Below are 22,507 nucleotides of genomic sequence, written 5' to 3' on the forward strand. Positions count from 1 at the left end.
AGGGACGGAAAGAAAGATTTTGACATATTGGCCTTCTTGAACCAAAGTTCTGAGTACAGGAGATGGATGTTATGTTGACTTTGTACAAGACATTGGTGAGGCCTAATTTGGAGTACTAAGTGCAGTTTTGGTCACCAACCTACAGGAAAGATGTAAGGACTTTGAAAGAGTTCAGAGAAAATTCACAAGGATGTTGCCAGGTCTGGAGTACTGGGTTATAAGGAAAGATTGAACAGGTCAGGACTTTATTCCTTTGACTGTAGGAGATTGAGGGGAGATTTGATTGTGATAGAGCGGCATAGATAGTGTAAATCCAAGCTGGCTTTCTCCACTGAGCTGGGGATGGGACTACAACCAGAGGCCATGGGTTAAGGGTGAAAGGTGAAATGTTAAGGGAAACATGAGGGGAATCTTCTTCACACAGATGGTCATCCGGGTGTGGAATGAGCAGCCAGCACAAGTGGTGCATGTGAGCTCGATTTCAACATTTAAGAAGCTTGTATAGGTACCTGGAAGATAGGGGTATGGGAGTGGGCAGTTTAAATAGATCACCACAAACCAGATGGCCCAAAGGGTCTGTTTCTGTGTTGTAATTTTCTATAACTGTGACAAGAACCTGAAATAATAGAAAAATTTACTCTGTCCTTTTAACAGCTGTGTGGACCAGCAATTCACATCAACAGGATTTTTTTATATGGTGTTAGAATTGTGGCACTTTAAGTTAATAAGACATAAAAGAAAATCCCAGCTGCACGTCAAGAAAGACAATTTGCGTGAGACTGTTTCAGTTACTGTGTGGCCAGGCACCCATGCATCTCAGGAGGAACAGGGAATAATACCACTGGAGAGAGTCAAACTGAGCCAGGTCACAGATTGGAGATGGCAGAAATGCCCCATTCTTATAGAGACAGGAAGAGCATCAGAGAATTGATGGTCATTCCAGATACCAGCACTCTGCCCAGTCAGGATAGATAGATAGATAGATAGATAGATAGATAGATAGATAGATAGATAGATAGATAGATAGATAGATAGATAGATAGATAGATAGATAGATACTTTATTCATCCCCATGGGGAAATTCAACTTTTTTTCCAAAGTCCCATACACTTGTTGTAGCAAAACTAATTACATACAATACTTAACTCAGTAAAGAATATGATATGCATCTAAATCACTATCTCAAAAAGCATTAATAATAGCTTTTAAAAAGTTCTTAAGTCCTGGCGGTAGAATTGTAAAGCCTAATGGCATTGGGGAGTATTGACCTCTTCATCCTGTCTGAGGAGCATTGCATCGATAGTAACCTGTCGCTGAAACTGCTTCTCTGTCTCTGGATGGTGCTATGTAGAGGATGTTCAGAGTTATCCATAATTGACCGTAGCCTACTCAGCGCCCTTCGCTCAGCTACCGATGTTAAACTCTCCAGTACTTTGCCCACGACAGAGCCCGCCTTCCTTACCAGCTTATTAAGACGTGAGGCGTCCCTCTTCTTAATGCTCCCTCCCCAACACGCCACCACAAAGAAGAGGGCGCTCTCCACAACTGACCTATAGAACATCTTCAGCATCTCACTACAGACATTGAATGACGCCAACCTTCTTAGGAAGTACAGTCGACTCTGTGCCTTCCTGCACAAGGCATCTGTGTTGGCAGTCCAGATGAGAGATGATTTCTCTCTCCAAGTTGGGTTGTACCTCACTGTAACAGTGTGATACCAGATCAAACCTTGGCAGCTCAAGTAATCTCATCTGAAATGTTGCCCTACACCCATTGATGAATTATGTAAATCTTTTCACAGGATACAAATGAGAAGGAATCTGTCGCTGGGAATCTCAAACGCGGTAGACCAGTTTTGCTGTCTCTGTCTAGATATTTAAGAAGTGTGGCAAGGGATTCAATCATCCATCCTTCCTGCTCAGACTGTGGAGAGGGATTAGGTTGGTCATTTGACCAACTGGCACACTCGTCATTTTAGACAGGAGAAAGGTCGTTCACCTGCTCAGACAGTGGGGGTGGATTCACTCGGTTATCTCAACTGAAGATACATCAGTCAAATTCACACTGGGCAAGGCCATTCACCTGTTTTGTGTGTGAGAAAGGATTCAGTCAGTCTTCCCACCTGTGGACACACCAGTCAGAGGCTGGTCATCTGCTGAATTTGTGGGGAATGATTCACTCGGCCATCTGACATAATGGCTGACCTGCGAGTTCACACCGGGGAGCAGCCGTTCACCTGCTTGGACTGTGGGAAGGGATTCACTTGCTCATCTAAATTAAAAGTACATCAGGGAGTTCACACTGGGGAGAGGCAGTTTACCTGCTCAGACTGTGGGAAGGGATTCACTCGGTCATCCGTCCTACTGGTACACAAGTCAGTTCACACTGGGGAGAAGCCATTCACCTGCTCAGACTGTGGGAAGGGATTCACTCACTCTTCCACACTATGGAGACACCAGCGAGTTCACACTGGGGAGAAGCCGTTCACCTGCTCAGTCTGCGGGAAGAGATTCACTCAGTCATCCATACTACAGATTCATCAGCGAATTCACACTGGAGAGAGGCCATTCACCTGCTCAGAGTGTGGGAAGGGATTCATTCGGTCACACCATCTGCAGAGACACCAGCAAGTTCACACTGGGGAGAAGCCGTTCACCTGCTCAGACTGTGGGAAGGGATTCACTGAGTCATCCACTCTATTGGTACATCAGCGTGTTCACACTGGGGAGAAGCTGTTCCTCTGCCAAGACTGTGGGAAGGGATACACTCAGTCATCCCACCTACATAGACATCAGCGAGTTCACACTGGGGAGAAGCCGTTCCTCTGCCAAGACTGTGGGAAGGGATTCACTCAGTCATCCAACCTACAGAGTCACTTGCGAGTTCACACTGGGGAGAAGCCGTTCACTTGCTCAGAATGTGGGAAGCGATTCACTCAATCTTCCACCCTACAGAGACATCAGCGAGTTCACACCGGGAAGAAGCCATTCACCTGCTCAGTCTGTGGGAAGGGATTCACTCAGTCATCCAACCAACAATGTCATCAGCGAGTTCACACTGAGGAGAAGCCGTTCACCTGCTCAGAATGTGGGAAGCGATTCACTCGGTCATCCCAACTACTGGCACATCAGTCAGTTCACAATGGGGAGTTGCCGTTGTTATGAATCCCGAGGTTTCGTTTGCCGTGGACTGTCATTTTAAGAGAGAGAGATAAAGAAGTCAAATCAGTTGGACTTGCAGCTTGTTTACATCGCTCACAGCTTGTTTAGTTTTAATCGAGGACACAGACACTCAGAGTCAGACGGAGATGAAGGAGGAAAAATGGAAGGATTGAAACCAGGGAACTGGTGCCCAAGGGTCACTGTTTGGAGCTTCCCTATGCCCACAAGGGTGGGTTAATTATCGATTCACTGTACATCGAATGTGTGTTTGTCACCTCGTTTGATCCATGGGAGTCAATCTGATTTGGGATATCCTGTGAAGACAACTGATGTGTTAACCCTTGCATGGCTGTGGTGAGGTAATTCACTTGAAGACAATACTCCTTGTGACAAGTCCCTTTCGGTGATAATTTGTATGTGGATTTGGAATTACGATGGATAAAATCTACAGTGACTGTTCTCTCATTTTACCACCATGGAACCTGTGGAATTCAACATAATTGCCTTCTCTCAACATTTAGCCTGGATTACAAATATCTCTCTCTCATCACCTATTCCATGAATGAACTGAACTTTCATATTTTACCATCTCAAGACCATTGTTTCCCCTAAACTCAATAGTTTTAGAGTTACATTTATACACATATATACACATTACTCTGTTAACTTTTGTTTATCTTGCACAAGTTTCTACATAGTAAGTAGGTACTAATAAAGAGGGGGGTTTTCACATCAAAGCCAGACTCCAGTGTGAACTCTATTTGCTGCTGGTTTGTTTCTAAAGTGTTATGGTTCGTAATGAAATTGGGGCCTGCATCTGAAATATGAACAAATTTGGGGCGTTTTGATTGATTTATGATCAATTTCATTGGGGAAATCCCGTTTGATTTATTTGTGTGTGGAAAATCAGCAGCGGATGCTGATAGGTTTGTGGAAGCGCCAACCTCTGAGGCATTAGAGGATGCCAGACGGATTGAGTTGTTGAGTATTGCTAAAACGTTAAAACTTGTAAGGTGAAATTGACAATGAGGAGGGCACAGATGCAGAGGATAATAGCGGAACATTATGTATCTGAGGGTGTGCTTAAAGTGGAGGAGTTGGAGGTGTTTCCTGAAAGTAAACCTCATGAGCTTGAGCTCCTGTAGAAGTTAGAAAAATTAAAGATGGAAGCTACAGTAAGACAGAGGCAATTTGAGGGTAGAGAGGCAGAAAAACAGCAAGGAAGCAGAAAGAAAGAGGCTGCTCGAGCTGGAAAGGATAGAAAAATTGCAGGAAAGGTACTCTGGTGATGTTTGAGGCCAGTCGGGAAGTTAAATTGGTACCTGCGTTTGACGAGGCAGAGGTTGTTAAATATTTTCAGCGTTTTGAGAAGGTTGCTCAGAGTTTAAAGTGGCCTATTCTCATTTCATTCTTTTTCAATCTTTTTATTGATTTTCCAATAAAAAAATACAAATCAGAGGCGATAACACAAAAGACATGTAAACAGCAAAAAAAAGTATATATTGTGAAAATCAGATAAGTTTCTTTTTACTGTGTCATGTAACACCATGGTCCTCAAAAATGTTGTTTCATTTTTACTATGTACTGTGCCAGCAGTTATGTTCGAAATGACAATAACAGTGACTTGACTGGACTTGAAGTAGAATGTTATGCTGTTATAAATATAATCAAGAAACCACAACTCCTCTTAACAAATAAAAAAATAGGCCTATTCTCTTCAAAAGTGTAATTAAGGGGAAGGCTCAGCAAGCCTATTCTGCTTTGACAGTTGATGAAGCAGCTGATTATGACATAGTGAAACAGGCTGTGCTCAAAGCTTATGAGTTCGTCCCAGAATCATACAGACAAAAGTTTAGAAATTTGGTGATGAGACTGAAAATGGTGAGGTAAATCTTATTAAAGGCATTGGGGGTGGTATGGTTTTCGTGCCATTGTACAAGGTAACTTTACAGTCAGGGTTGGTTTCGGGACCTGTTAAAATTGGATTATTCTCCAGTTTACTGGTGGAAGATGTTACCTTGCTATTAGGGAATGACCTGGCAGATGGTAACGTTGTTCCTGCAGTGCTGTTGACAACTAAGCCAACCACTGACGACCCACCGATGGATTTTAACATTTATCCTTCCTCCGCAGTAACTTGAAGTATGGCTAAAAAGTCTGCCGATGCAGACGGTTCTGTGCAGCATGACTCTGATACCCATGATAGCCAAAATCGGGATTCAGGTTATGATGACTTGTCAGGGACTTTTCTGCCTTCATTGTTTCAACAGGATTCAGGTAGTAAGTCTGATGAGAAAGATCTATCCCTGTCTAGGAAGGAGTTTATAGCAGAACAGAACCGAGACCCTGAGATTGAAGCTTTAAAAGAAACAACTCTCTCAGATGATGAGATTAAGAAAGTGCCAGTAGGGTATTATCTCAGGGATGGAGTGTCAATAAGGAAGTGGAGGCCACTGGCTATACCTGCGAGTGATGAATGAGCAATTGTTCGCCAAGTTGTAATTCCTAAGGTTTATAGGACTGAAATGTTAACTTTGACCACAGTATGCCCTTAGGACGACATTTTGGAGTGAATAAAACTGTAAACAGGATTATGAAATACTTCTACATGCCTAATTTGGGGAAAGATGTTGTGACCTTTTGCAGAACCTGTCACACTTGTCAAGTCGGTGTCAGTTAGATAGGAGGCCCCACTGCGGCCTATACCTGCATTTGGTGAAACCTTTCCAAAAGTTATAGTGGATTGTGCTGGCCCATTGCCAAAGACTAAAGCTGGCCATCAGTATTTGCTAACTATTATGTGTACTGCATCCAGATTCCCAGAGGCAATACCTCTCGGAAATATTAAAGCTAAAACTGTGGCAAAGGCTTTACCGAGTTATTTTATTTGGTTTTCCTAAAGAAATCCAGTCTGATCAAGGAAGCAATTTTACATTTGGATTACTCCAGCAGGTAATTTATGAACTGGGAGCTAAACAAATTACATCGTCTGCATACCATCCAGAATCACGAGGGGCTCTAGAAAGATTTCATTCTACCCTCAAAACAATGATTAACACAAACTGTGTACCACACAATCTCTCTCTCTCTCTCTCTCTCTCTCGCTCCATGCCTTGTAAAGGCTTGAAAAAGACATCATCGGACGCACGCACGCACATGCCAAAAAAAAGACATACTGTGTTGAAAATGGAAAAGTCTAGGATGAAGGAATATATTTGCTTTTGTTCCCAATAAGAGAGTTGGTACAGGATTAACTGGGCTTTACTCCATTTGAATTTGTATTTGGTCATAGAGAGAGGGGACCTTTGACCTTGTTAAAGGAACAGTGGATTGATGGGGATGTACATGTTAACTTGTCAGACTATGTTTTAAAGATCAATGATAAACTACTCCACGCCTGTAGTCTAGTGTGACAAAACTTAAAGATTTCTCAAAACAAAATGAAGTGTTGGTTTGATAGGGTTTCTAAAGAAAATAGCAGGTAGGGGATAAGGTGCTTACCTTATGTTGAAGAATGTTGACAAATCCACTTCAGGCGAATCTCAATGGACCATATGAAATAGTCTCTCAAATTAATGATGTGAATTATGTTATCAAAACACCCGACCGACGTACACTAACACAGGTGGTACAGATAAATATGATAAAGCCTTATTTTGACAAGCAGGCACCATCTGTGAGTGTTGTTGTCAAAACATATGAATCTGGCAACCCTGAGAATGGTACAATTGACTCGTCTGAGACTTTTCACAAGCCAAACATTGTCCCAGTTAGGCTAATGAACTCGGTTGTTCTAGAAAATACTGATAACAGTTTGGCTCACCTGCAGCCAAAGCAACAACAACAGCTGAAGGAATTAATTCTGAAGTTTAAAGATTTATTCCCTGATATTCCCAGGCAAACCAGGGTCGCAGTACATGATGTAGATATTGGTCAAGCCAAACCGATTAAACACTCATATCGCATGAATGTAGACAAGTGTAAATTGGCTGAGCAAGAAATTGAAAATGCTGGAAAATGGTATTATTAGTCCTTCAGCATCAGATTGGAGTCACCCCCCGTTAATGTGCCCAAACCTGATGGTAGTGTTAGATTTTGCACTGATTATAGGAAGGTAAATGCAGTAACAAAAACAGATGCCTATCCTATCCCTAGGGTGGATGATTGCATCAATAAGGTTGGAATAGCTAATTTCTTACAAAGATTGATCTGTTGATAGGGTATTGGTGTGTTCCATTGATGGACAGAGGTAGAGAAATTTCTGCATTTGTGACACCATTTGGGTTGTATGAATACAATGTTTTGCCTTTTGGAAGGAAAAATGCTCCAGGAACATCCCAGAGAATGATGGATTTTGTAATTCGAGGGTTAGAACACACAGATGCCTATATTGATGACTTAGTCACAGGGAGTGACACTTGGGAAGAGCATATCTCTGCAGTAGAAAAGCTTTTTAACAGGCTTTCCTAGGACAACCTGACAGTTAACTTAGCTAAGAGTGAATTTGACAATGCCACTGTGACCTGTCCTGGCTATGTTGTAGGTCAATGCAAGTTGGCTCCTGTTCGGGCAAAAATCCAAGCAATTTCTCAAGTTCCTATTCTGACTGCGAAGAAGGCTGTTAGAAGGTTTCTGGGAATGGATGGATGTTATCTTAAGTTCTGTAAGCACTTTGCTGCTATCGCTCTTCCTCTGACTAATCTCCTGAAGAAGGGTGAAAAGTTTGTTAGGACCGAGCCTTGTCAGGTGGCATTTGATCGATTGAAAGTTATTATTTGAGATTAGGTCAATCAATGTAGTGCTGTCAGCAAATGTAATTAGCAGATTTTGAGCTGTGGGTGGCAGCACAAGTCATGGGTGCACAGAGAGTATTGGAGAGGGCCAAAAAAACAACCCTGTGAGTTATGTGTGCTGAGGGTCAGAGAGACAGAGGAGATGGAGCCCACTGTTACCACCTGCCGGCGATCTGACAGGAAGTCCAGGATCCAGCTACACAAGGCAGGGTGAAGGCCGAGGTCTCTGAGCTCCATGTCGATACTTCATGCCTTTGTATGGCTACTGCTCTGCCCATGACTGCAAGGAACTGCAGAGAACTTTGGAGAGCAGAGAACATCAGAGAAACAAGCCTCCCCTCCATGGACTCTTCCTACACTTCCCCTCCCTCGGAAAAGCAGGCCATGTACTCAAAGATCCTCACAACCTGGACATTCTTGCTGCAAACCCGCTCCCCCATCGGGGAAGAGATACAAAAGCCTTAAAGTGCGTAACACCAGGCTAAAGGATGGCTTCCTGTCTGCAGTTATAAGCCAAATGAATGATAAAATGGTCTCGGCCTCACAATGTAACTCGACGTGACCCTGCACCATATGTCTATCTGCACTGCAGTTTCTCTGCAGTGTTATGCCCGCAGCCCCCTCCTTTGTGAGAATCGCAAGGGCACTAGTGGGTTGGGTCAGTGGACCCAGGAAATGGGAGAGAGACGTGCCGAATGCCTCGTTCCCCGACGATGCAAAATGACGCGACATTGGCCATTGTCTCTTGGAGACGTATTTGTGGATTGGGGACTGCTACGTGCAAGTCCTCAGGCAAAGTGGGCTGGTTGAGAGAGAGATTGCATCACCCCCATCCTGATTGACATCTACTACCCTGTGAGTCAAGATAAAAGAGGGGCTGTAGAGACGGCCCCTCAGACGCACCAGAAGAAACGCTAGCGATCCCGTAATAGCGGGAGGCCATTTGAAGGAAGCCATAAGCTTGTCCCTTGTCTGGGAACCGGTGGCTGATACCACAGAAAACGACTTTGAACTAACAACGGGGAACCAACTCCCCCGACGCAACGGATTGGCCTCATCAAAAGACCCGGGCAAGTTTAAGACTGTCTCTCTCCCCAACCCGAAAAAGAGCTGAATCTTTAATGACAATTGACTTTTACTTCTTCATCGGACAATACAGTAACCCCGAGACAAACGATAGAGTTATTTCTTATTGATGATTATGAATATACCCGCGCTTTAGATTGAGTATTGACGACATATATTATCTGATTGTTTGTATTAATCCTATTTTTGTGCCCCTTTATGAATAAAGACTTCTAAAAATAGTACCATCAGACTTCAACAGACCTCTCTATCTTTGCTGGTAAGTGCCTCAGTTACGGGGTACGTAACTGCAGCCACAATGCTTAGTTACAGTGAGTGTTTTGTCATATATCAGCTCAATGTAGTGTTGTAATATATCGATCTGTGTGGATGGTACATCAGGCAAGACTTTCACTGTAGCTCAGTACATGATGATAATAAACAAATTCCCCATTTTAATTGTGTGGAAATATTAGACAGACTGAGCTTCTGCTCTGGAACCACAGAAGGAAGCTGAACTGTTGTCATTTCAGTGATAAACAAATATATGGAAAATGCTTCAATCTCACATTACGATCTGCCGTAACTGGGATCAGGTGACTGGTGGTGTGTCTCCCATATCAATATCAGAATCAGGTTTAATAACACCGGCATATGACATGAAATTCGTTGACCCTGAGGCAGCAGTAGAACCTAATTCATAACAATAGATTTTAACAATTGTGATTTAAAATAAGAATATACATATATATAGTACAAAAATGGAAAAAAATGTAATAAGCTATTTTAATTGTGTGGAGCAATTTGACTGACTGGCTGATGCTTTGGAAATTCTGAAGTGAAGCTGAACTGAACTTTACACATTTATGAGAAGCTCAGAGAAATAGAAAAGACTAAATTCTCACATAAACGGGTCAGACACCCAGAAACATCGGCTGCACTTCAGCACGTTGAAACAGTGAAATGAAACATGCAGAAACTATTGCAGAGAAAAAAAACATTGTCCACCCACAATGAGAGGATGTGACCAATCCGGATCTCACTGCCTTGTCTGAACGGGCGAAAGGTGAAGCTACACGTACACGTAGAGCAGTGACCCGCAGATGCTGCAGATCTGCAGAAAAACATGAATGGGAAACGGGATCAGGTGACGGGTGGAGGGTCTCCCTCCTGAACTGATGATTCTGCTCCTTGCCCCTCACACACTGCCCGACCCATCCACCGCATTCCCCACATTATTCCATATTTACCCCAGATACATGATTATTTTTCCACACCATATCTTCCCCGATCCCTTTCCCTCCACCCCCTGTTCACAGAGTCACCGGCTCAATTCCCATCCAGGTCCAAAACATAATTCAGACCCAAACAGGAAATGTTCACGTTTCATTTAAATCAGTTCTGTGTTTATAAACACTAATTTCTATTCACATTCCTCCGGAGCCTTGCTGGACAAGAACACTGAAACATCAAGTGAGAAACAGCAGGAGGCCATTCAGCCCCTCTAACCATCAGCAAGGTGGCGGCTGCTCTCCCATCTCAGCCATATGTTTCTGTCCGATCCTCATTTCCTCAATCCCTTCGGTCTCCACACATCTGGCGGCCTCTGTCTTATGTGAGGACGATCACTGAGTCTTCACAGCTCTCTGTGGTGGGGATTTACGGACATTCAACACCCTCGGAGTGGAGACGTTTCCCCTCATCTCAGTCCCGGACAGTCCATCCCTGTTTCAGAGACTGGGATCCCTGGTTCAACTGGTAATGATGTTGAACATTTCAATGTGTTCACCTCTCAGTCCTCGATTCTCTAAATGAAAGGGTTATCACATTTGATCTTTCTTCATATGATGACCCCACCACTCCAGGGATCAGTCAGGTGAATCTTCATTGCACTCTCTATAACAAATACTCTCTAACCTCTTTGTTAATCCTCTATGGAATTAATTTCCATCTTCTGAAGCCCCGTGTTGCCCCAACTACTCACCTCCCACCCCTGTCACTATTTCCACCTTCCCACCTCCCCCCTCACCTGGATCCACCTCTCTCTCCCCAGCTCTTGCCCCATCCCCACCCCTCACCTCTTTTCTCTGACTATTTCCCGTCCACTCTCAGTCCAGAGGGAGGGTCTCGGCCCGAAATGTTGACGGTCCATTTCCCTCCACAGATGCTGCCCGACCCACTGAGTTGCTCCGGCAGTTTGTCCTTTGGTCTGTATAACCCGTGTTAGTGTGGGGAGCGGGATTTTACACCATATTCCAGGTACAATCTCAACAAAGCACAAATAATTGTCACTTTGTCCGGACCATCGGCCCCGCTTGCAGGGCAACAGTCTGCCGGTGTTTGCCCCCTAATGTGGAGAATCCCTCTGCTCGACGCCACCGTCGGCTCAGACATTTCCACAGATGAGCCCCTCCTGTCCCCGCCGGGACAAACATCCTGTCCGCCCCCTCTCTCACCATTTTCATCCTTTCAATAAAATCCCCCTCTCCCTCCCTCCCCGGGGAACCGGCATCAAACCGACGGGCCGAGCGGTCTCCTCCTACCTTTCGGCGATACATCAGACTTCGGCCGTAGGAGACGCTTCACAAACGCCCCAACTTCCCTCGGAGGGAAATGGAAATAAATCAGAAAGCGGACATTTACTTTGAGGTTTTCTCCGCTCTGAGGAGGCGGTCGGCGCTTGAGCGGGAGACGAACTCAGCGGGGTAACGCCCACTCGGCTTGTCCACCTCCGCGATTGGCTGTAACCGGTGATTGACATCGCTTCGCACCAATGGGAATAGCGCAGCCCCTGAATCCTCTGTTGAAAGCGGTGGGGGAGGGGCTGGTCACATGATTATTAGTCCAGCCGTTAAACCGATAAAGCTCGAGCACAGCAGCGCGTGGGTGACGTAAGACACCGCGCACGTCAGGGCAGATCCCGGTGTGGGAAGCCCATGTGTGACGTCAGGCGCGTGGGGAGCTGTGTCTGACGTCACCTGTGGGCGAGCGCTGGCATTTAAAAGCACCTTAATGGAGTTTTCAGTGGGACAACAACATTAATGACGGGTTTCATCACTGAATCCAGTGTTGTGGGATGTGAAGTCCCCTGTTATGTGTCCGGCTGTGCCGTGTTGTTGGTGGAATAGGCAGCGTGGTGTTTGTCTCGATTCGGGACACAACACCAGAATTGCCAGCGGGGTCCACACACAGTGTATTAGTCAACAGAAAACCTCTCGTCCCTGCAGTCTTTGTCTCCTGGTAAACTCAACACCCTGACAGTGTGGACCATAGATACCCCTTCCTCTCAGAGTCAGGGAATCATTCAGACAGATGATCGCTGAGAGGAATTATATTTATTGGTCATTAAAGTTCGCCCAGATTCGTTTGGACGGATTTGATGTGGAGTTCGGGGTGTCACAGTGAAAGGGCCGGACTGCCGAACTCTCTCCGTTGTCCAAACATCCTTCCAGGTGAGGCGACGCTTCACCTGTGAATCTTCCAGGGTCGCCTATTGTGTCCGCTGCTCCCGATGCGGCCTCCTCTGCACTGGTGACACCGGCTCCTCCGCAGTTGTGCGGGGTAGGGGTGTTTATTTGCGGGGGCTCGATGTTATTGTTCCCTTTTGTGTGTGTGTGTGGGGGGGGGGTTGTGGATTGATGATCGGGATGTCGTTCTTTTTTATGCTGGGGTTGTGGTGGGAGTTTGATTTTTCTATCGAACGACTTTCGTGCTCTTTCTTTGTTTCGTGGCTCTCTGGAGAAGGAAAAGAAACTCAACGTGTGTCGGGGTGATGACTTCTTCTCTGCAGGCTGCCTCGTTACTTGGGATTCGGCCGATCAATGTAGTGTGGTCAGCAAATGTCATTAGCAGATTGGAACCCGCCACTGCAGCCCCACAGTGCACTATGTACTGATTGCAAAGCTACGAAATTGCATGTGAATAGCCTCCCCTCCCCCAACTCCACTCTTTCTGCGTCACCAGCAGACTGGGACATCTCACATCTCGCTGCCTCCGCCAGGACATTAAACTGTGAACAACTGTGGTCAGGGACTGATCTCTGGGGTACTCCAAACGCTACCTCCTTCCAGTCTGAAAACAACCCACTCATCCAGACACACACTACCGGCAGTTTATCGATCTCCAACGAAAAAGCCTAATCACCTACTCCCGATGTTCAAGACCATTGCTGACCTGAGTTGAAATGTTGTCCTTCACCCACTGACGTGCTGTATAAACTTTTAACAGTATAGAAAATTCAAAGGATTTGTGTATGGGAATCTCAAACATAACAGCACGTTAGTTCCGCTCTATCTCTCAGTTCACCAGAGCTTGAAGACAAAGTAAACTGCAGATGCTGTGGTCAAAGCAACACGTACAAAATGCTGGAGGAACTCAGCAGGTCGGGCAGCATCCGTGTAAATGAGCAGTCAACGTTTCGAGCCGAGACCGAAGACCGAGATCTACAGCTTTGCACTGGGAAGCGGCCGTTCACCTGCTCCGTGTGTGCGAAGAGACTCATTCAGTTAACCCACCTTGTGATGCTCCGGTGAGTTCACAATAAATAGAGGCGACATTTCTGTCCGGAGTGAGCAAAGAGTTTTACTCAATCATCCCAGCTGCTGCAACACCAGCAACTTCACATCAGGGAGGAAGTTCAAATCAGCTCCGTGTTAAATGTTTAACCATCACGGTGACTGAAGGCAGCTGCAGGTTCATGAGGGACTGTTACTGTCAGATTCTGCAGTTCTTGTGGCTGCTCATCGCACCCAGGACTGAACCCTGGTCACTGAGCATTGGAGGAGTCTGTTCTGCTGATGTTAGCCTTAAACTAGACTGGTGTTTAATATTGTGGAGCTGTGAAAGATAAATCAGTTCTGTATCAAATCCCATGTCGCAGGTACTTACTGTCACTGCCAAACTCACAATGTACACTAGAGAGGCCACTCGGTCTATCTGCTCTCTGCCCAGGTTTCTGTTCCATATCAGTATTTTAAAATTTATGTCTCACTCTCCCTGTTGCAACTTGTCACCGCTCTGTGGGAGAAGAGATTTCCCTTGAATTTCTTAGAATCAGAGCAATCTGCTGCAAATTACAGGCCCTTCGGCCCACAATGTTGTTCCGACCATGTAACCAACTCTAGAAAATGCCTAGAATTACCCTACCACAGAACCCTCTACTTTCCTAAGGGCCATGTACCTCTCTAAGATTCTCTTAAAAGACTCTATTGTACCCGTCTCTACCACCGTCACTGGCAGTGCAGTCCACCCACCCATCACTCTCTGTATAAAAAAATATATCTCTGACATCTCCCTTGAACTACTTCCAAGCACCTTAACTATGCCCTCCCCCCCTTTTGCTGAGTTCTTCCAGCGTTGTGTACGTAACTATGCCCCTCACGTGTTAGCCATCTCAGTCCTGGGAAAAAAGCCTTTGACTTTTCACACGATCAATGCCTCTCATCATCTTGTACACCTGCATGAATTTCCTGCATGATTTCCCCCAGGCTAATTAACACGATGAGCTCGCTGAGTATTTGACCTTCCCCAGGGCTCTGGACTAAGGTGGTTAAACTCCTTTTTCCCTGCTCTTTTCAAATTTTGTGTCATTTTCACCAATTTCAAAGGACTGTGCTTCAGACAGCTGGGTTGTTGCAATGCACCTCTAAAGCCTAACAGCAGACTAGCGAGTGAATCTTCAGTGGAGCAGAGTCAGAAACCGAAGAGTTGCCAGCCTGAGTCAGGGCTTTGGGGCTCAGGAAAGAGACGGGGTCTGGAGGTTACGAGCAGGAGGAGGAAGAGGAACCAGACCAGCAGGATGTGGCTATGAATGAAAGATGAGAAACATTTGGAAACTGGTTAATTGAAAAACAAAATGGTTAATTTCTACAAAACATTGCAGGTAATCAGCAGATCAGGCAGCAAATGTGGAGAGGAATAAATGGGCAGCATTTAAGCCGAGCCCCTTCTGCATGTCTAGACTGTGCACTCCTCTGCTTAGTTGCTGCCTGAACTGCAGAGTTCCTCCAGTATTGTGTGTGTGTGTGTGTGTGTGTGTGTGTGTGTGTGTGTGTGTGTGTGTGTGTGTGTGTGTCTGTCTGTCTGTCTGTCTGTATTTCCAGCAACTGCAAAATCGCTTTTGTTTCACATCTGCATTTGTAAGAGGATTGTACTTTGGCATGAGATACACGAAGTGCTTGTTGATATTGAGTGTATCGTTTATGGGCGCCGCTTTCTGCGTTAAGAAAGCTGCTGAGTTTTCTACACACAAAAAAGACCTGAGATATGGACATGGAACCGACGCTTGCAGAAATTTTTAATGGCACCATGATTACCCATAAAGCCCCGCGGTTAAAATTTCGCTGTCGTTTGAAGCACCGATCAAATGCGCAGGCGTCAGGATTGCTGCCGTCTCCGATAATTACGCATGCGCGCAGTATACAAAATGTCGGGAGGAGCGGAAAGGTAAGGGCATTTTCCACTCTAATTGAGTGACAATTGCTGTGAGAACCGGAGACTGTAGCCCGCAAACTCGGCACAGGCAGGTCTTTTTCCTCTCTCTCAGCCCCAGGATCCGTACGCGGGCCCCGGGAAGCTTCCGGCTAATCAGGGAATGGGAGCAGATAGATCTCACAGACGGAGCTGAGCTCGAGCAATCTGAATGCAAGGATTAGGAACTCTGAAAAGGAGAACAAAATCTTTCTATCAGCTGTTGAGAAAATCACCTTTGTTCTGCCTCCAACCGCAGCAAGAGAAAACCTGCAGCTGCTTGAAATCCGGAGGAATTTCACTCAAAATGCCGGAGGAACTCAGCATTAGTACTCTTTCCCATAGATGCTGCCCGGCCTGCTAAGTTCCTCCAGCATTTTGTGTGTGTTGCTTGTTCTGGAGTTTTCTACACGTGAGGATATGTTTTGACCTATTCTGTCTGGGTACATAATGATATCAAACAACTTTGCCCTGGGCAACAAGTAGCTTTCACATCACAAATGTGCCAGACTCCAATGAGACAGACTACTGCCCTTCCCTTCATATTCATTGGCATCACCAAGTTCATCACCGTCAGTCACCTGAGGGAGGGTTCAGGGGAAATATTTATGCCCAATACAGAAACTGGTGTTACCTGTGTGTATTGTGGTGATGCAAGAATTGCTGGAGAATTTGCAAGTGGAAAGAAGGGGAGTGATATTTGGAAGTCCGGCTTTTTAAAGCATCATTTAGCAAGAAAATTGCATACAGTGACATGCAAAAATTTGGGCACCTTTCTGTTCCTGTGAATAGCTGAGCGAGTAAAACAATGACCTGATTTCCAAAAGGCATAAAGTTAAAGATGACACACTCTTTAATATTTTAAGCAAGATTACTCTTTTGTATCCATCATTTACAGTTTCAAAATAATAAAAAAGGAAAAGGGCCTGAAGTGAAAGTTTGGGCACCCTGCATGGTCAGTACTTAGTAGCAACCCCTTTGGCAAGTATCACAGCTTCTAAATGCTTTCTGTAGCCAGCTAAGAATCTTTCAATTCTTGTTTGGGGATTTTTGCCCATTCTTCCTTGCAAAAGGCTTCTAGTTCTGTGAGATTCTTGGGCCGTCTTGCATGCACTGCTCTTTTGAGGTCTATCCACAGATTTTTGATGATGTTTAGGCCAGGGGACTGTGAGGTCCATGGCAAAATGTTCAGCTTGCGCTTCCTGAGGTAGTCCATTGTGGATTTTGAAGTGCATTTAGGATTATCCTGTTGTAGAAGCCATCCTCTTTTAATTTTCAGCTTTTTTACAGACGGTGTGATCTTTGCTTCCAGAATTTGCAGGTATTGAATGGATTTCAGTCTTCCCTCTACCAGTGAAATGTTCCCCGTGTCACTGGCTGCAACACAAGCCCAAATCTACCCCCATGCTAAACAGTTGGAGAGGTGTTCTTTTCATAAAATTCTGCTCCCTTTTTTCTCCAAACATACCTTTGCTCATTGCAGCCAAACAGTTCTTTTTTAACTTCATCAGTCCAGAGGACTTGTTTCCAAAATGCATAAGGCTTGTTTAGATGTTCCTTTGCAAATATCTGAAGCTGAATTTTGTGGCGAGGGCACAGGAAAGGTTTTCTTCTGATGTTTCTTCCATGAAAGTCATATTTGTGTAGGTGTCCCTGCACAGTAAAACAGTGCACCACCACTTCAGTCAGCTAAATATTCCTGAAGGTCTTTTGCAGTCAAACGGGGGTTTTGATTTCCCTTTCTGGACATCCTATGAGCAGTTCTCTTGGAAGGATTTCTTGGTCTTCCAGGCCTCAACTTGACCTCCACCATTCCTGTTAACTGGCATTTCTTAATTACATTACGAACTAAGGGAATGGCTACCTGAAAACGCTTTGCTATCTTCTTATAGCCTTCTCCAGCTTCGTGGGCATCATGTATTTTAATTTTCAGAGTGCTAGGCAGGGACTTAGAGGAGCCCATGGCTCTGATTGTTGGGACGAAGTTTGTGGAGTCAGGGTATTTATAGAGCTTTGAAATTTGCAACATCTGGCTTTTCCTAATGAAGACTGTAATTATTTGAAAACACAATAAAAAAAAGTTTAATAAAAAAAAAGACTGTGAACAAGCCATTGCTCTAACAAGCTAATTAAGGGCTGGACCTTGGTAACAGTTATCTGAGAGCTCAAATCTCTTGGGGTTCCCAAACTTTTGCATGGTGCTCCTTTCCTTTTTTTTCCACTCTGAAATTGTAAAAACAAAAATAATACTCTAATCTTGCTTAAAATGTTGAAAAGAATGTTTCATCTTTAACTTCATGACTTTTGGAGATCAGTTCATCTTCTCAGGACTTTATTCCTTGGAATGTCGAAGATTGAGGTGAGATTTGATTGTGAAAGAGGGGCATAGATGGTGTAAATTCATTTTTCAATCTTTTTTATTGATTTCCAAATAAAGAATATACAAATCGGAAGAGGAGTTTAACAAGTAGATAATATAAAAGACATATAAACAGCAACAGTAAAAACAAAAAGTATATAATATCAAAATCAAATAAGTAAAATATTATCCTGTTATATATACAATGGTCAAAAAAAACTATAACTCATAATAATCATAAAAAAAGATTGGAGATTTTATTGATAAGGAAAAAAACCCACTAACTAAACTGAAACAAAAAACAAAAAAAAAGAAAGAGAAAAAAAGGAAAGAAAAAGAAAGATTGGGCAGTCCAATTGAGGATAAAATTAAAGAAAACAGAGAGAAAAAAAATACATCCTTCCAGTCATCTCCAAACCTTCATGGATAAGGATTTTCCCCGAAGAGAATTTTAAAAAAAATAATAAATTTAAATCATGTGAAAATTTTGAATGAAAGGTCGCCAGGCTTGTTCAAAATTAAAGGATGTATCAAATGTTCGGCTTCTAATTTTCTCCAAGCTTGGACATGACATAATGGAGGAGAGCCAATAGAAAACAGTAGGTGGGTTAGATTCTTTCCAATGTAGCAAAATAGCTCTCCTAGCCGGTAAAGTTGAAAAAGCTATCACATGTTGGGTGGAAGCAGACACTTTGCTTGCTTCCTCTGGAATAATCCCAAAAATTGCTGTAAGTGGATTAGGTTAAACATCCATATCTATAACTTCAGATAATATTCCAAACACATTCCTCCAAAAATTATTTAAACTTACACATGACCAAAACATATGAGTTAAAGTGGCCATTTCTGTGTTACATCTGTCTCAAATAGGGCTTATATTCAGTAAAATATGCGCCAATTTATCTTTGGACATATGAGCCCTATGTACTATGTTAAACTGAATTAAGATATAGCATGACCAGATAGATGAATTATTGACTAAGTAATAAATTTTACTCCGTTGATTATCTGAAAGTGAATGTTGAAGTTCTACTTCCCAGGTACGTTGAACCCTATCATTAGGCGACATGTGAGCATTCATTAACTGTTTATACATGATAGCTATTAATTGTTTTTGAAAAGGTTTAAACTGAAAAATAACGTAAGCCAAATTTGAAGAGCAGGCCAAGGAGTAATTCGGTAAAAAATCATGTAAGAAATTCCTAACCTGTAAATACCTGAAAAAATGTGTATTAGAGATATCATACTTATCCATTAACTGTGAGAAAGACATTAAACAATCTTGTAAAAACAAATCTAAGAAAGTCTTTATTCCCTTAATTTTCCATGTTAAAAAAGCCTTATCCAAAGTTGATGGTTTAAAAAAGAAATTAGAATAAACATTACTAGAAAGTAAAAAATAATTTAATTCAAAAAATCTATGAAATTGAAACCAGATTTTAAAAGTATGTTTAACAATAGTGTTAAGAACTTGTCTACCTATTCTGGAGAACGAAAACGGAAGAGGAGCTCCTAATAAAGAAGCTAACGAAAACCCCATTACTGGATTTTCCTCCAACTGTAACCATGAAGGGCGATCTTGGTCGTCTGTATCATAAATCCAAAAAGTAATATAACGAATATTAATTGCCCAATAATAACATCTAAAGTTTGGTAAAGCCAGTCCTCCATCTTTTTTTGATTTTTGCAATAAAAGTTTATTCACTCTAGAGCCTTTATTATTCCAAACATAAGATAAAATCAAAGAATCTATTTTATCAAATAATGTTTTTGGAACAAAAGAGGGAACTGCTTGAAATATATATAAAATTTTGGTAGAATAGCCATTTTTATAGCATTTATTCGACCTATCAATGACATCGACATAGGTGACCATTTAGAAAGCGCCGTTTGAGTATATTCAACTAAAGGGAAGGTGTAAATTCAAGCTGGCTTTTACCACTGATTGGTGTGGGACTACAACCAATGGCCATTGGTTAAGGGTGAAAGGTGAAATGTTAAGGGGAACATGAGGGGAAACTTCTTCACACTGATGGTCATCTGGGTTTGGAATGAGCAGCCATCACAAGTGGTGCATGTGAGCTCAATTTCAACATTTAAGAGGTTCGTGTAGGTACCTGGATGGTAGGGATATATGAGAGTGGGCTATTTAAATAGTTCAGCACAAACTAGATGGCCCAAAGGGCCTGTTTCTGTGTTGTACTTTTCTACACGAACCTGAAATATTACAAACATTCACTCTAAGCCCTTTTAACAGCTGTGCGGACCAACCATTCATCTCAGCAGGAATTTTTTATATGGCGTTAAAATTGTGGCACTTTAAGTTAATAATACATAAGAGAACATCCCAGTTGCACGTCAAGAAAGACTATTTGTGTGATACTGTTTCAGTTACTGTGGGGCCAGGCACCCATGCTGCTCAGCAGGAGCAGGGAATAATACCAATGGAGAGTCAAACTGAGCCAGGTCACAGATTGGAGACGGCAGAAATGCCCCATTCTTATAGAGACAGGAAGAGCATCAGGGAAGTGATGGTCATTCCAGATACCAGCACTCTGCCCAGTCAGGAGATGATTTCTCTGTCCAACTTGGGTAGGACCTCACTGTAACAGTGTGATACCAGATCAATCCTTGGCAACTCATGTAATCTCATCTGAAATATTGTCCTACACCCATTGATGGATTTTGTAAATCTTTTTACAGGTTAAAAACAAGAAGGAATTTGTCTCCATGAAGCTCAAACACGGCACACCAGTTTTGTTGTCTCTGTCTAGATATTTAAGAAGTGGAGCAAGGAATTCAATCGACCATCCTTCCTGCTCAGACTGTGGGGGGGGGGATTCACTTGGTCATTTGACCAACTGGCACGCCCGTCATTTTACACAGGAGAAAGGCCTTTCACCTGCTCAGACAGTGGGAATGGATTCACTCGGTTATCTCAACTGAAGGTACATCAGCAGGTTCACACTGGGCAAGGCCATTCTGTGTGTGGGAAATGATTCTGTTGGTCATCCCACCTGTGGACACACCAATCAGTTAGATCACATTGGGCACAGGCTGTCATCTGCTGAATTTCGGGGAAGGGATTCTCTCGGTTATCTGATCTAATGGCTCACCAGCGACTTCACACCAGGGGGCGGCCGTTCACCTGCATAGTCTGTGGGAAGGGATACACTCAGTCATCCCACCTACTGAGCCATCAGCGAGTTCACACTGGGGAGAAGCCGTTCACTTGCTCAGCCTGTGGGAAGGGATTCACTGAGTCATCCAACCTACAGAGTCATCAGCGAGTTCACACTGGAGAGAAGCCGTTCACCTGCTCAGAATGTGGAAGGAGATTCACTGTGTCATCCCAACTACTGGTACATCAGCAAGTTCACACCGGGGAGAAGCCATTCACCTGCTCTGTCTGTGGGAAGAGATTCACTTGGTCATCCCAACTACTGGCACACCAGTTTGTTCACACTGGAGAAAAGCCGTTCACCTGCTCAGAATGTGGGAAGGGATTCACACTGTCATCCCGCCTACTGGTCCATCAGCGAGTTCACACTGGGGAGAAGCCATTCACCTGCTCTGTCTGTGGGAAGAGATTCACTGCATCATCCAACCTACTGGTACATCAGCGAGATCACACTGGGGAGAGGCCATTCACCTGCTCAGTCTGTGGGAGGGGATTCACTCAGTCATTCAGACTACAGAGTCATCAGAGAGTTCACACTGGGGAGAAGCCGTTCACCTGCTTAGTCTGTGGGAAGAGATTCACTGAGTCATCCAGCCTACAGAGACATCAGCGATTTCACACTGGGGAGAGGCCGTTCACCTGCTCAGTCTGTGGGAAGAGATTCACTGAGTCATCTAGCCTACAGAGTCATCAGCGATTTCACACGGGGGAGAAGCCGTTCACCTGCTCAGTCTGTGGGAAGAGATTCACTGATTCATCCAACCTACAGAGACATCAGCGAGTTCACACTGGGGAGAAGCCATTCACCTGTTCAGTCTGTGAGAAGGGATTCACTGAATCATCCTACCTACAGAGACATCAGCGAGTTCACACTGGGGAGAGGCCATTCACCTGCTCAGTCTGTGGGAAGGGATTCACTGAGTCATCCAACCTACAGAGACACCAGCGAGTTCACACTGGGGAGAAGCTGTTCACCTGCTCAGTCTGTGGGAAGAGATTCACTGAGTCATTTAACCTACAGAGACATCAGCGAATTCACACTGGGGAGAAGCCGTTCACCTGCTCAGTCTGTGGGAAGGGATTCACTCAGTCATCCCACCTACAGAGTCATCAGCAAGTTCACATTGGGGGGAAGCCGTTCACCTGCTCAGACCGTGGGAAGAGTTTCACTGGGTCATCCCAACTACTGGCACACCAGTCAGTTCATACTGGGGAGAAGCCATTCACCTTCTGAGTCTGTGGGAAGTGATTCACTCAGTCATCCAACCTACTGGTGCACCAGTGAGTTCACACTGGAGAGAAGCCGTTCACCTGCTCACTGTGCGGGAAAGGATTCACTACCTCATCTAAACTGAAGGTACATCAGAGCGTTCACACTGGGGAGAAGCCATTCACCTGCTCAGTCTGTGGGAAGGGGTTCACTGAGTCATCCTACCTACAGAGACATCAGCGAGTTCACACTGGGAGAAGCTGTTCACCT

The 22,507-nt window shown here is 44.1% G+C and overlaps 3 protein-coding genes and 1 pseudogene across 3 annotated transcripts in view; 2 read left to right on the forward strand and 2 right to left on the reverse strand.

The window, feature by feature from the left end:
• Positions 1-22,507, reverse strand: part of LOC140721129 (NACHT, LRR and PYD domains-containing protein 3-like) — a 752,838-nt gene that overhangs the window by 645,515 nt on the left and 84,816 nt on the right. The window lies entirely within an intron of this gene.
• The window catches only part of LOC140721127 (NACHT, LRR and PYD domains-containing protein 3-like), a 301,993-nt gene that overhangs the window by 228,152 nt on the left and 51,334 nt on the right, over positions 1-22,507 (reverse strand). The window lies entirely within an intron of this gene.
• Positions 2,163-5,961, forward strand: LOC140721084 (uncharacterized; annotated as a pseudogene).
• LOC140721132 (uncharacterized) lies at positions 15,446-22,313 on the forward strand. Its single transcript, XM_073036008.1, has 2 exons — positions 15,446-15,463; positions 20,550-22,313. The coding sequence occupies exon 2, from the start codon at positions 20,954-20,956 to the stop codon at positions 22,259-22,261; it is 1,308 nt and encodes a 435-aa protein (XP_072892109.1). The 5' UTR covers positions 15,446-15,463; positions 20,550-20,953; the 3' UTR covers positions 22,262-22,313.

The sequence above is a fragment of the Hemitrygon akajei genome, unplaced genomic scaffold (assembly GCF_048418815.1).
Source record: "Hemitrygon akajei unplaced genomic scaffold, sHemAka1.3 Scf000050, whole genome shotgun sequence".
Classification (NCBI taxonomy): domain Eukaryota; kingdom Metazoa; phylum Chordata; class Chondrichthyes; order Myliobatiformes; family Dasyatidae; genus Hemitrygon; species Hemitrygon akajei.